At 43.9% G+C, this 13,545-nt stretch overlaps 1 protein-coding gene across 3 annotated transcripts in view; it reads right to left on the reverse strand.

Moving 5' to 3' along the window:
* Window positions 1-8,545: 8,545 nt before the first annotated feature.
* The window catches only part of LOC310689002 (transmembrane protein 263-like), a 312,856-nt gene continuing 307,856 nt past the window's right edge, over window positions 8,546-13,545 (reverse strand). For all 3 annotated transcript variants that reach the window (XM_083466206.1, XM_083466207.1, XM_083466208.1), the window contains exon 3: window positions 8,546-12,054. In XM_083466206.1, coding sequence (XP_083322332.1) covers window positions 11,768-12,054 — 287 coding nt within the window. In that variant the 3' untranslated portion in view covers window positions 8,546-11,767. The remainder of the gene's footprint in view (window positions 12,055-13,545) is intronic.

Below are 13,545 nucleotides of genomic sequence, written 5' to 3' on the forward strand. Positions count from 1 at the left end.
TTGTTCCTGGAGGGACAAATTCACCAGGCCAGGCTCAATGAATTGTCAGACCATTTAACTCTCTTCAAGACAAATGTAATGGTGGGGGTGGAAGGGGAAGGATGTGTGCGACTATTAGACCTTTAAAGATCCAAAGATGGATAGCAGAGTACATCATAGGCAGACAGGCTGATTATCTGATTGTTAAGTGATGAGGTGCAGAAATAATGGCAGTTCTATGATCCGTATGCATTTTAACCTCCTGCCTTTTTAATGTGTAGTAAATTGGAACTAGTTACCTTGAAGAAGAAGAAGAGTTTGGATTTGATATCCCGCTTTATCACTACCCGAAGGAGTCTCAAAGCGGCTAACATTCTCCTTTCCCTTCCTCCCCCACAACAAACACTCTGTGAGGTGAGTGGGGCTGAGAGACTTCAAAGAAGTGTGACTAGCCCAAGGTCACCCAGCAGCTGCATGTGGAGGAGTGGAGATGCGAACCCAGTTCACCAGATTACGAGACTACTGCTCTTAACCACTACACCACGCTGGCGTAGAATTATAAGAGTATTCTAAGCCAGCTCAAGAACCCCCTCCACCTCCCCAACTAAGCTGGTGGTTTTTGGTTTCATCTAGAACCACCAAGCACATTAGGGAAGAACTTGTGATTCCAAGGAGAAGAGCGCACGTCTGCATGCATAATGTCCCAGGTTCAATCCCCGCCATATCCAGTTAAAACGATTTGAGGCAGCAGGACTGGCAAAGACCTCTGCTTGAAATCTGAGAGAGCTGCTTACAGCCAGATACGGCAGTGCAGGAACAGAGGGAGAAATGCAGCATAAGGCAGCCTCATACTATTATTTCCCCCCTATTTGCCCTTTTGCTCTGGTAGGTTCACATCTGCATCAGAGCCTGCAGCAATTCTAGAACTTCAAGGCCTAGTCTAGCCTGCCTAACAGTTCTAGATCTCCGCAAAGGAACCCTGTGAGCTGGTGTTCTATGAGGGTTAATAAAGTATTTCCAGCTCCCTCCCAATATCATCGCTAGTAGTCTTTGCAGGAAGCTATGGCATTAAACAGTTTTGAAATAATATAAAACTGTGTGGGTTTATCTACGCTGTGGATGTTAATTGACTTCACAGTCACATCCTTTCCCACAGCGAACTCCAGGAGTCTGTGGGCAGGGCTAGGACTGTCTAGAGATTTCTTACCGCTCTTACCAAAATAAAACCTCCGGGATTCTTTGTGGGAATCCCTGGGAATTAAAAGATACAGAATCGCACTATGTTCTTCTTTTAAAGGTCAGTTACACAAGTAGACTGTGTGGGCTGGGGGTGGGGCAGAAGGAAGAGGGAACCATGGCATCAGAGACAGTGTCAGGCTGGAAGGTGGGGGGCGGGGGAACCTGAGCAAGATGGTTTCCAGGGGGTCTCCCTTGCTCACCCTCTCTCCCTGCCTCACCATGATGTGGTCTCTTCCCTGGCCTCTTCCTTCCTGCCACCTGAGAGAGGGAGGAAGTGAACAAGTCCCTTTCTTCACTTTATTAAAAGAAAAGAAAAAGGACCCATTTGTTCCCTCCCACTACCTGGTAAGTGGGGAGGGGGAGGCAAAAGGCTCACGTTCCCCCCCCCTTTCTTACTAGAAAGAAAAGAACAAGGGTCTCCTTCCCTTCTCTTCCATCCCATCCTCTAACTAACCAGGCAATCTGCAGGAAGGAATTCAACATTGCACCCATCTGATCATTCCGGCAGCACAAGCATTTACTTCTTCTTGCCAGACAGAATGATTCCCACTCTCCTGCCTCAGCTTGCTATTCTGAAGGTTCTCCAGATCTTGTTTTTGGAAGACACAGGGGACGGGATTTAAGGAGGAGCAGCAAAGCTCTGTTGTGTTAGCAAGAGCCCTTGTTCTGGCTTCTGTTGGCACACCACGTTAGCTGAAGTTGCTGTTCTCTTCAAAACTTTTTTCCCAAAAAGCAACAGAGCACATCCAACTATCTGCAAAACTTTAAAGAAAGCAACAGAGATCAGCTCCTTCCTGCTCATGCACCTCCCAACTGGTCCCCCAATTTTCTTTCAAAATAAAAGTGGCCAAGTTAACCCCATGGGATTCTAGCAGCTGAAAGGAAAGCTGAAAATCTGGGTATATTCTGGGCTTGTTTCTGACTAAATTGAGCTAATTCCCCTTCTTATGGATATAGTCATACCTTGGAAGTCGAATGGAATCTGTTCCGGAAGTCCATTTGACTTTCAAAATCGAAGCCACAGAAGCCGCGCCGGACGTTCAGCTTCCAAAAATCATTCGAAAACCAGAACACTCACTTCCAGGTTTTGATTGTTCATGAGCCGATTTGTTCAGGAGCCAAGGCATTCGAGATCCAAGGTACAATTGTATTGAGCAGGAGAAGACAAAGGAGATGCCTTTTTAGCAGCAGGAAGAACAGTATGGCACCCATGCTGGGGTGTGTGCATGCATGTGTGTAGGGAAGGGAGTTGTGTTCCCACCGTAGCCTTCCTGTCCCTCGCCTCCCGCCTCCTGTGAGGTAGGTAGTCCTCATGCAGACTCCTCTTACCACGTGCAGATTCGCTCTTGCTGGACTTTGAGCCAACTCATTTAGGCTTGAGCTGAAGTTTTATACGTGTTGGCATGATCTTGGCTACTGAATCAAACCTGTGGTTGTTGGATTGTTGGAAGTGGGCATCTGAAGAGCAGTTAACTGGGGTTAAGGGTAAGGGTTGTACATGCTACATTGTGTGTGATAAATATTGGTTCTGATGGGGACAGTAAGTGGAATTACAATATTCAGTGGACCAGAAGATTTGGGGGAGGGGTGGTTTCCAGGTAGGAATTGGAAGCATGCAAATGTTTAAGGTTTTAACTATTTATTTTTATTATTAATCCCAGAGGACCAGGACCATTGGTTTTCTGTCAAAAAGAAAATGTGTTCCTTATAACCTTCTGCATTTTATGGTCTTCTGATCTGCATTCCAAAGGTTGCTGTCTTAGAGTCCTGAGACTGAGGCGTAATATTTCTCCATGACGATGAAACTACGTTCTTGGAATGTTTCTGTGTCTCCTCATTTCTGCCGCTGTGACCAAGATTTTAGTTTGGGACATTGCACACCAAGACCACCGTGTTACCTACCATGCAAGCAAACATGAATGCATCTTTTGTATAAAGCTTCACAAAGATTAGACATCTTTTGATTAATTAAAAAGGAGTGCCTGATTAACTGGGCAGCAGATTTTTGGGTTTTTTTTGTTAATGTTGATTATTTTTGTATGTAAGTACTTTCAGATCCCTGGGTAGTAGATGTCTCTGCAGAAGTATTTCTCCTTTATCACACACATGAGTGCGTCATCTAAAAACAAAGAAGAATGCCTTTTCTTTGGAGGGTTTATTCATATGCAGATTTAATTGATCAATCAATCAATCAATCAATCAATTAAAATGTATATAACTAATTCACTACAATTTATTTTTTTGAGTGACAGCCCTAATTTTGTAAACTGAAAAGCCCTTGGCACAAATAAATGTCAGTCTTTACTACTACTTTTGTGTTAACTGCAGAGCCATTTCCTGTTCCCAAAGTGGAAGAGATAAGAAGGTGAGAAGCACATGCACTCATGTAAGAAGCTCCATACCAGCTGCCTGCCCAACACCAACAAGCCTTATATTTATGGAGCCTTATGTTTACAGCATTTCTTCCCCAACAGTACTAGTGGCTATTTGCTTGCCTGACACCCTTCTCAGTAGTCATATTTGCTTTATTTTAAAATGGATGCAGACAAAATTGATGCAGAAATCACACAAAAACGATCTAAAACAACTTTTTATGAACAAGAGTTACTTGGTGGTCAGCAATCTCTGATGCCAGTTGAAAAGAAAATGACAAATTAGCTATGCCTAAAACCAAACAATATGGACTGTAGATTAACTCAGATGTTTGCCTTTGCCCCCCCCAAACAAACAAACAAACTTTTTTTAAAAAAACTTAAATTTTCTGCCGGGTCAACTTGCCTTGGAGGTTTTTAACCTCACCTTGTAGTATCTGGCATAGATCTTGTGCTTGAAATATCGGCCCTTGTTTCATTGTACTGTGATCTTGCTGGCATCTATGGCATTATTCACCTTGTTTGGGCCTGCTGTTTACTTCTGATGGGCTACAATAGAAAAGTCTTTTTGGATGCAGCCAGGAGGTTGTTACTCAGTGTAAGAGTTTAGAGCAGGCTAGAAGAGTTCCGCGTTAGAACCAGTCTAGATTTTAGCTTTGCAAAAAGGATTGGCATTCTTCTTGCAAGTTTGCCGCTGCCCTGCCTCACTATATCTTGGGTGGGGGCAGAAGAACACTCACCAAGGCACTTCTCCACCCACAACTCATGCCAACGGCAGCTACTGGAGTAGGATTGGGGGAACCCCACTCCATGGTATCCAACTGCATGGCTAATGTTGCTCCACTGTGCAGCTGGCAGGAGGAAAACTAACTACAGAATCATCAATCTGCATGGTGAAAGGAATGTTAAGAGACTGGCTTTGAGCTGCAGTCCAAGAAGACACCTGGGAGTTCAGTGCAACTAGATATAATGAAAGTCTCATGGGTTGGACGGAGCAGGCGGGCAGTTTCCAAACTGCTCATAAAAGCACAGTAGACTTCCATAGGCTCTCAGCCTCTATCTTGAGGAGTTATTTCCACTTGGAGTTGTGATAAATCTCCCAACAGAATTCCAATACTGAGTCAGTGCGCCATGTATCTGTGGGAAGAAAGTCATTAGGCGCTGGTATCGGCTGCCAAACGTAGGGAAGGGAGACTATGCAGTTCCATTAATTTTTCTTCAGTGGCCTTTGAAAGGGCAGGGACATCAATTGCCACATTGCATACCCATCCCGCTGGGGTGGTTTCACAAGGTGCCCCCCTAGCCTGAAAGATGAAAACCCATTTTAAGTGGGGATGGCTGTGAAAGGTCACTGGAAAAATGAGTTTGGTGGCCTCTCCTCTGGGCTTGTAGAGAAATGAGTGGAGCATTATAAATCATCTCCGCTGTCAAGAGAGAGCTGGAGCTGGAAACCTCTCAGGAGAATGAAGAGAAAGGAAGTTGCCTACCCTCCATCCTTTCAGGCACTTCAGCACAGTGTTTGTTAATTGCCTGAATGTGTTTGATTAGTGCAGCTGAGTGTTGTTTGTACAACTTCCTAGAAGTCCATGTGGCAGCTGCAGACAATGCTCAGCTGTGCCCATTCCACATAAAACACTCATGGTACAAAGACAAACAGCACTGAGGATAAGTTTCATACCAGGACTTGTACAAATCATCCATACTGATGAGGGAGAGGATCTAAAGGACTGAATACAGACCTCCAGGCCTCTCCATCTGGTCCTTGGGACTCTTCCCTAGGCCACACCCTCTTCCAAGGCCACAACTCTGCTTCCCAGGCCACATATCCCATTGACCCTGCTCTGCATGCTCTTTGAGTGCTTCTGCCTAGCTGGACTGTATCTCTGATCTGTGATGGTCTCTCTTGCTTGCCTGGATTGGGAGGTATGTGTGCATGTAGGCACCTCTGGCTTTTGTGCAGCTGGAATGTAGCCTGCTATGCAAAGGTCAGTGTCCTAGCCATGGCGCCACCCACTTTGGGGTCTGGCCCCACCCACCACTGGCACATGATGGCTCCCAGAAGATTGTCAGTGTGGCTTATGAATTGAAAAAGCTTCTCCGTCCTAGTGCAGGTAAGGTGGGGTGGGAAATAGGTGAGGGAGGGGGTAAAATCTGCATTTAAAGCTGAATCTATTAAATTCACGCTTTCTATGAAAACCAAACCACAGCCATATGTTGAAATGCACACCTCTCTGAATTTTGCGGTGCAGTTCTCCAACCAGTGTTTACAAAAATGCATACATGTGGGGCAAGCATGCATAAAAAGGAATATATCATTGAAAGTAACATACAAAAATAGGGGGAAATGCTTGCAGAAAAGTGCACAATAGTTAAAACTGCACCCACAATAGTGTTTGTTAGTATAAATGTGCACTTAAAAAAACCCCCCTCTTAAAATTAGCATTTTTTTACATTGCTGCAGAAATGTAGAGAACCAATTCTAAGATTGGAAAAATGAGAGAACCAAAACTGACCCATTCTTTCACTCCTAGCTTTTCTACAGCCTAGGAAACAGGAAGCTGCCTTATACAATGTGAGACCATTCTAGCTCACTATTGTCTACAGTGGCTGCCAGCAGCTCTTTGGGATTTCAGACAGGGATCTTCTCTAGCCCTGGAGATGCCAGGGGTGGAACCTGAGACTTCCTGCATGCAGGCACAGCTCTTCAGCCTCTCACAGTGACCGGCATTCCAAACATCACTATTAGTCATCTCTCATTTTGGTACCAACCTGATTTGTAGGAGGAAAGAAAAGGGTTTCTAGGACAGCAAGGGTTGCAAATTCCTCAACAAAGCTGGACACCACCTGTTCAGCTTCAGAGGCCAAACTCTGTATTAATAAAACACGTCAATAGCAGAATCCTATGCCTGTTTGCTTGGAAGAATGTTCAAACGGGCTTACTCCCCAGGTAAGTGTGCATTGTGTTGCAACCCAGCCCTTCCTATGCAGGCCTTGGCTACTGATGGCCCTTGAGAATATTCTCTTCTGAAGTAAATAAATTACTTGATCGGCCCATTATTGTTTACTCAAGCAAATTAATCCTTTAGCACGCATCTTCCTGTAGCCTAGTTACTTGGTAATAGGGCTCTTACAAAACCTTTATTGGCTGGACTGGCCTGCTTTATGCAGGGCCAGAGAAATGCTAAGTATCCCATAGTAACTTATTTCCTGCAATTCATTTCTAGCTGCATTGAAGCTTTAAGAATGCTCCTTATTGTCTTAACAGTGCTGTGCTCTTGCCCCCCCCCCAAAGGAGCCAGATTTTGCACAACAGAAACAAAAATTGTCTGTCCCATCAAGCAGATTTGCTCTCAGTTCTGGCATAGCTTATTCTACTCCCAGGACGCTGTGGTTTTCAAATAATTTGGGGTTTTTTTTTCTAAGAAGGATCATCGTTGTGGGAAAGAGAATAAAAGTTGGCTGCCTAGCTGGGGGACAGTAGCCATATGGAAAATATAGCAATATGGTGTTTGAAAATCAGTAACCTGGGGGACATCAGCTTATTTGTGAAGTACTCTTGAGATAAGGAGCAGTAGGGAGACAATGATCAAATCCAAGGAGAGTTGATACAAAAGAGGGGGTGCAATATTCACATATTTCAGCAACTTTTCCGAAATGAGATGAAAGTGTTCACTTATGCAGAGAAAGGGTACTAGTTAACTGGAAAGCATGGTCGGCCCTCTTAATGGGCTTTGTTTGTATTCAGCGATATCATCAAATAGACAATTCTGAATTGCTATGTAACACTGTGATGTCATCATGTTCTGTATATATCACCTGATTAGTTAATATTATTCAAGGAAGAAAGCAGGGAGATATTGCCCTGGGGCAGCAGTGGCAAAGAAACAGGGGCTGTAAACAACTGCAAATAGCACTGTAAAAGATAGGGGGTAAGTTTGAAAAAATAGGCATTTCACCACACCACAACCCATTTATTTGTTTTCTTGTTTGTTTGTTTACTTTGTTAGCCTCTATCACAGCTTTCTCTGCAAACTGCAACAGAGGAACATAATCATAAACATACATTTTTCGTGGTTTTACACACACACACACACACACACACACACACACACACACACACGTTTTATATATAAAACAACACCTCTCTCTCTCTCTCTCTCTCTCTCTCGTGTGTGTAAAAATTTATATCATCTATCTATCTATCTATCACTTATCTATCTATCTATCTATCTATCTATCTATCTATCTATCTATCTATCATCTATCTATCTATCTATCATCTACCTATCTACCTATCTACCTATCTGTATGTGAAATTACCTGCAGCAAATATCATGGACACCTACCAGATAAACGCTCCTGAATTATGATCTCATTAGTGGTGAGTGCCATGCTATACCCCAACTTCTTGTATACCTCCATTTTATGAACACAATTTTCTTTAGAACTCTTTAGCACTTGAGTGCTCCTTCACTATAGCTTACAAGTGTGAGAATGCTCATGTAGTCCTTTAAAAATAAGTGCTGGGTGAAAATCAAGAATCCCCCCCTCCATTTCTGTAACAGTGCACCACCTGTTTGTGGCTTCCCCCACTTTAATTCTCTCCCAGTGGCGTAGCGTGGGGGTGCAGGGGGGGCCGGCCGCACCGGGCGCAATATCTGGGGGGGGGCGCACTCACACTCGCAGGTCTCTGCCCCTACCTGGCTCACTCACTCTCTCTCACACAAGGGGGCGCAAATTACTTGCCTTGCCCCGGGTGCTGACAACCCACGCTACGCCACTGTTCTCTCCTGCTGACTTCCAGCATCTCAAGCTGAACTGCACAACGTCTGTGTTTAATCATAAGAAGGCTACCCCTTTACAACACAGCAAACCCCACAGCGAGGCTCTCCACCCACACTGTTCCTTCTTATTTCCTTTAGTTGAAAACAAGGATCAAACACCAAACAAGGGGGTTATATCTTAAAAATTTATTATCTTCCAAAGATAGAAATGAATATTCACTGAACTACACAACAAAACAAACCCATGCTCCAAACAAAGTGGGTGGGGTGGAGCAGTGTCTATCAAAACCTAGAAATAAACTGCTTATGTTTTAGTAATGAAGAACCGACAGTCACTTGCCTCCCTGTTGTTCATGCTTCCTCGATCTAAAGGGTGCTGTGGGTGGTAGAACTGAAGAGGCAACATCAGTTTCAGCCGGGTGATGTTTTTCAAGGTGGAAATTCTTAAAAGAATGGAGGGGATTTATTTGACAGCAGAAATGAAGAACCCTTGATGGAACCCCAGATTCTTAAGACCAGTGCTGGTCCAAGATGAATCTCAACACTCCAATTTTGAAAAGACTTCCTGGAGCAGACATCAGTTCCTGCTTTCATCTAGCCCCTAAAATTATGACACATGACATGCTGAAAAAGTATGCTTCACCTTGCTACATTTTAGGACTTGCCTACTTAAGACCATTTTCACACAAGATGCAAAAAGTGCCTTTCAGTCATAATTTGCTGCTGTTGTAGCACATTAAGGATCAGAATTGTGGGAAGAGTTCCTCTGAGCATGTCAGGCCTATCAGCTAAGCTGCTGCCAGAGCCTATTCTGAATTAATAGAGGCTTTGATTCCATTTAGTTAAAAAAGAGGCACAGCCAAAGAAAGAAATTGAAGATGTCCTACTCACTCTCACAAGTATCCTATGACTTGGAATGAGCTGCAGCTACTGTAAATTTGACCCAAGGCAGGGGATTGCCTAAGCTCTTTCTTTCTTTCTTGGCTGTGACACCTTAGCATGGTATAATGAAACCAGTGCTTGTTTTATTCCAGTGAACCATGGAGCACTGCTAGTAAACTACTGTAGCAGTGAGATAGGATACTTTGCTTCCTACAAGGGTTCTTCATCCTAGGGGCAAGGGACCAGAATAAAAACATATCAAGGTGTTCATGCTGCCTGGCCAAAAGTGGCTGGGGAAGCTAGCTATAAAAAGGTGCCCTGCCTGCTCTTTAGGATCCAGAGAATTCAACTTGGGGCAGTTCAGTCACAATGGGCATACAATTCTGTATAGTCAGGCGCAGAACCAGAAAAACCCTCATGGCTTATAGTATCACAGGCTGTTTTCAAGGGAGAACAATGAACAGATACCAGCCATCTTGGGCTCTGCAAATTGCAGAAGACTACTCAGTTAAACACAGGTAGGCATTCTGGTGTCAGATGGTATTGCGATACTACAACCAAAAAGGCAGGTATAACAAAATAAAACAGAAAGGTTGAAAGAGACAAGAAATTTCCTCCAAGGGGAACTACATGCTGCCATGATGTGGAATAAAGCAAGCTTTAGATACTGGTCACACTAATGGTGCCTGTGAAGATATCGTAGTCAAGCAAAGCTTCAAAGAATCTGCAAGAGGTGGAAACCAGAATGATCCCAGCATCCAGGATATGAATAAAACATATCTTCTGAATCTACTTAAGTCTGCTCCATTTTAAGTATCCAAAGATCAACATCCCTTTCATGAAAGAACCATAAACAGAAAAGGACTGAAGGGAGACAGAGCATCTTGGGCACCAGTCTCAAGGACACATAACTGGAGGTAAGTCCCATTGAAGTCACATGGATTGACTTCTGCACAAACAGCTTAAGGACTGCAGGAGCAAAGTTTGGTCACTGGCCAAACTGGCAAAGTAGAAGTGGGGGAAAGAATGGGTTTAAAACATGAGCATGGTTTACACTTTCTAAGGGTATAAGCGAGCATTGCCTAAAACATTTCATGTTGATGGTATCCCTACCTGGTCAATGAACCAAAACAAAATTTGAACAACCTCAATTACAAATTGCTGAATTTGTCAGGAATAATGTGCATATTATTTATGGGCAGGGTCACACCTCCGTTTTCATGGCTTTAATTATTAGAAAACTGATCCAATGCTTACTGTATATGATCATAAAACACGCTTATAAACATTATTTCTCTCTATTGCACATAGTTAAAATCCTACAATGCCAGGAAAGGCAGAAGTAATTCTAAAACAAGGAACCTTTTTCATTCTAACTAGGTGTACCTGTGGATAGAAGTGGGCTTGTGTGAGAGAGATGAGGAGAAAATTTATGTTGTTATCACCATCATCAGCAGTACGATTTATATTTATTCAAGGCCACTCAATAACTTGGTTGCCTTGGTGCCTCATAAACATATATATTCTTTCCTCTGTTGCACCTGTGGCATGGTTAGATGCCCTTATTCACAGCATCTCTGCTTCATACAGGTTACATTTGAGTGGACAGGTCCCATACAGCCCTTCCTTATTTATTTTGTTTTTTTAAAAAAGACCTCTAGTGAACTACAAACCATTAAATACAAAAAATAGGACTAGGGTGACCAGATTGGCAACCTGGAAATTATTTTACCACTGAAAGTTGTTGATGTGTCTAGTAAGCATTGTGGCAGGAGATTCCCACTAGTGGCTGCTGAGGGAGTTGCAAGGAGGTAGCAAGAGCTGGCTCTGTCAATCCTGCACAGGTTCAGACACCTGCTGACTGTCCAGATGCCCGGGCATGGGGATGCTGTCTTCAGTGAGCCACATGGTTAGTTTGCAGTCATGCACTGTACTACACTGATAGTCACCCCCTTTCTTGCTGCCTCATGTCTCTCTCAGGCAAGGATGTGGACCCCTCTGCCCATCAGCACTTCCCCAACCCCACATCTCACTGATGGCTTTAAGGAAAGAAGAAACTGCAGGTGACCACTGGTCAACCCTACCAGGATCATACCTGTGTCTCCTACCAGGAAACAGCTCTATGCTTGAGTTTTCTGTCTAGTGTGGCCAAACAGATGGAGCACAATGCTCACAACTGAAGCTCCTACATAGCCTCTCATGGGGTGAACAAAGTTCTCCTACGTTAAGGTTACCGGATTTCCCCATTTCCCGGGGACAGTCCCCGGATTTACAAATCAGTCCCCATAAAAAATCCATTGAAGTTGAAAAGTGTCCCCGGATTCATTGAAAAAAATCTGGTAACCTTATCCTAAATGGGATAGTGCATGAGTGTGGTTAGTTGTGACTGTGAGCTCCAAGCTAAAAAATTGAACTTCAGCCATGGCTAGGAGGTCTGTGTTTGTGATCCAAAACAAAATGGTATTGCAGTGAGGAAGGTCAGGGACTAAGTGATCTGTCAAAAGGAAGGGTCTAGTCGGCCTTGTCCTTCTTCTTTGTGGTGAAAGGGACTTTGCTGGCCACTGCACTGCCAACAGCTCCCACGCCACTGGTCATTGCTGAGACACTGCCCTTGACTAATCCAACGCTGGCTGTAGGGACGCTGGTCACTGCTGTTTTGGTGAGTTCAAAGCCTTTGCTACCAACCCAAGCCACTCCCCCCAGCGTTGCCCCCACGGCTCCTCGGGTGATGCTGTACAGGCCTCCCGTCACTCTCCAGATCATGCCAGACTGTGGCTGTGGGCAGTCTTTCCTAAGGTCTGAAATATACAGAGACAAAAGAAAAAGAGAAATGAGTTAGATGCTTCTCTCCTGGTTGCTCTGAGCGATTTCAGCATCGTAGGATGTTTCACTGCCAGACGGTGAAAAGGTCAACGTGTCTCAGTACTTGGCCTCACTCCTTCAGCATACATCAGTAGCATACTTAGATGATGTTCTGACCAGCCAAGAGAAATTCATGATGGGACACACTAAAACTAAATGGGGAGCTTGTCCAATCCCTGTACTAAAAAGAGCTCCCTTCATCGTGACAGATACTGGGAGGAAGAACCGTGAGGTACTTTCAAACCTTGCTTGAAAGGATTTTAATTAATGTATTTGAAAGGTTTCTAGAGGCTGCTTTGTCACAATTTATCATGCTGAGTAAATCACAATAGAACTGAAAATAACAATAAAGCCATATAATGCCGATCTAAACATATATCGTATTACCCAAACCAGCACAAAACAAACAAAATGCCTAACATAGCATAGTCATACTAAACCCAGAGCAGTCTAACATTATGTCACGGTAAAAATGTGAGTCTTAAAACCATGTATGGAACTATACTATCAAGAAAAGGAGCCTGCCTGACTTCATATGAATTCACATTCCATAGCTGTAGAGCCACTGCTGAGAAGACCCTGTTCACATGGGGAAGTGTAGGAGGAGAAGGGGGGAAGTCAATGCTGGATTACCAAATAGGCAGAGTAGCCATCGGCCTATGGGCTCTTTTAGGGGCCCCACAACAATGGATCGACATAATATTGATTTGATCTTGAAATTGGTTTATTAAAATTGTTGGTTGGTAAAATAATACAAAAAGTATTAGGAGATAATTTGCAAGCTCCCCCACCCGAGATTTCGACTGCCATGGGGCCTCCACAGGGTTTCATCTGGGACTGGGGGAGGTCCCACTGTGCTACTAGGACTCATTACACTGGCTGCTGCTAGCATACCTGCTTAGCTGAATACAGCCCTTGGCACTGCCTACTGTGTGGATTACACTGCTATGTGATTTGGTAATTTGCAGTGCATATATGATATCCACTGTGCTGTAGATTGGGTGTGACATTCCTTGACTACAGCCTGCTTACAGTGGCCCAGGTCAGACACAACACTAAGGGAAGCCATGGCTTAGCACCAATGAGGAAATGTGTTGGTTCCCAAAGAGAACATGGCCTCTTTGCTACTACTCCAGGTCTCCAGCTTCCATGCTGCTGTGAGCTAAGCTCAAGCTTGTCCTAGTATGATGCCTAAACCTGGGTTCAGGGTTTGTCTAACCCAGACAAACCCAGTTCTGGATAATATAAAATGGAAATTATTTTGACTAGTTTAAAATTAGACAACTCATGAGGTCAATACAGAAACAAGCAGTTTTTCTCCCATAAGGAAGGATGTAATTTTAACTTGTAAACAGTGGCTTAGTTTGGGAACTACCTGCATGGAATCTAGCTTGCCAGATATTGTGTGAAAGAGGTTTGTTTTGCTC

Source organism: Podarcis liolepis, assembly GCF_965112155.1.
Source record: "Podarcis liolepis genome assembly, chromosome: 1".
NCBI classification, from domain to species: domain Eukaryota; kingdom Metazoa; phylum Chordata; class Lepidosauria; order Squamata; family Lacertidae; genus Podarcis; species Podarcis liolepis.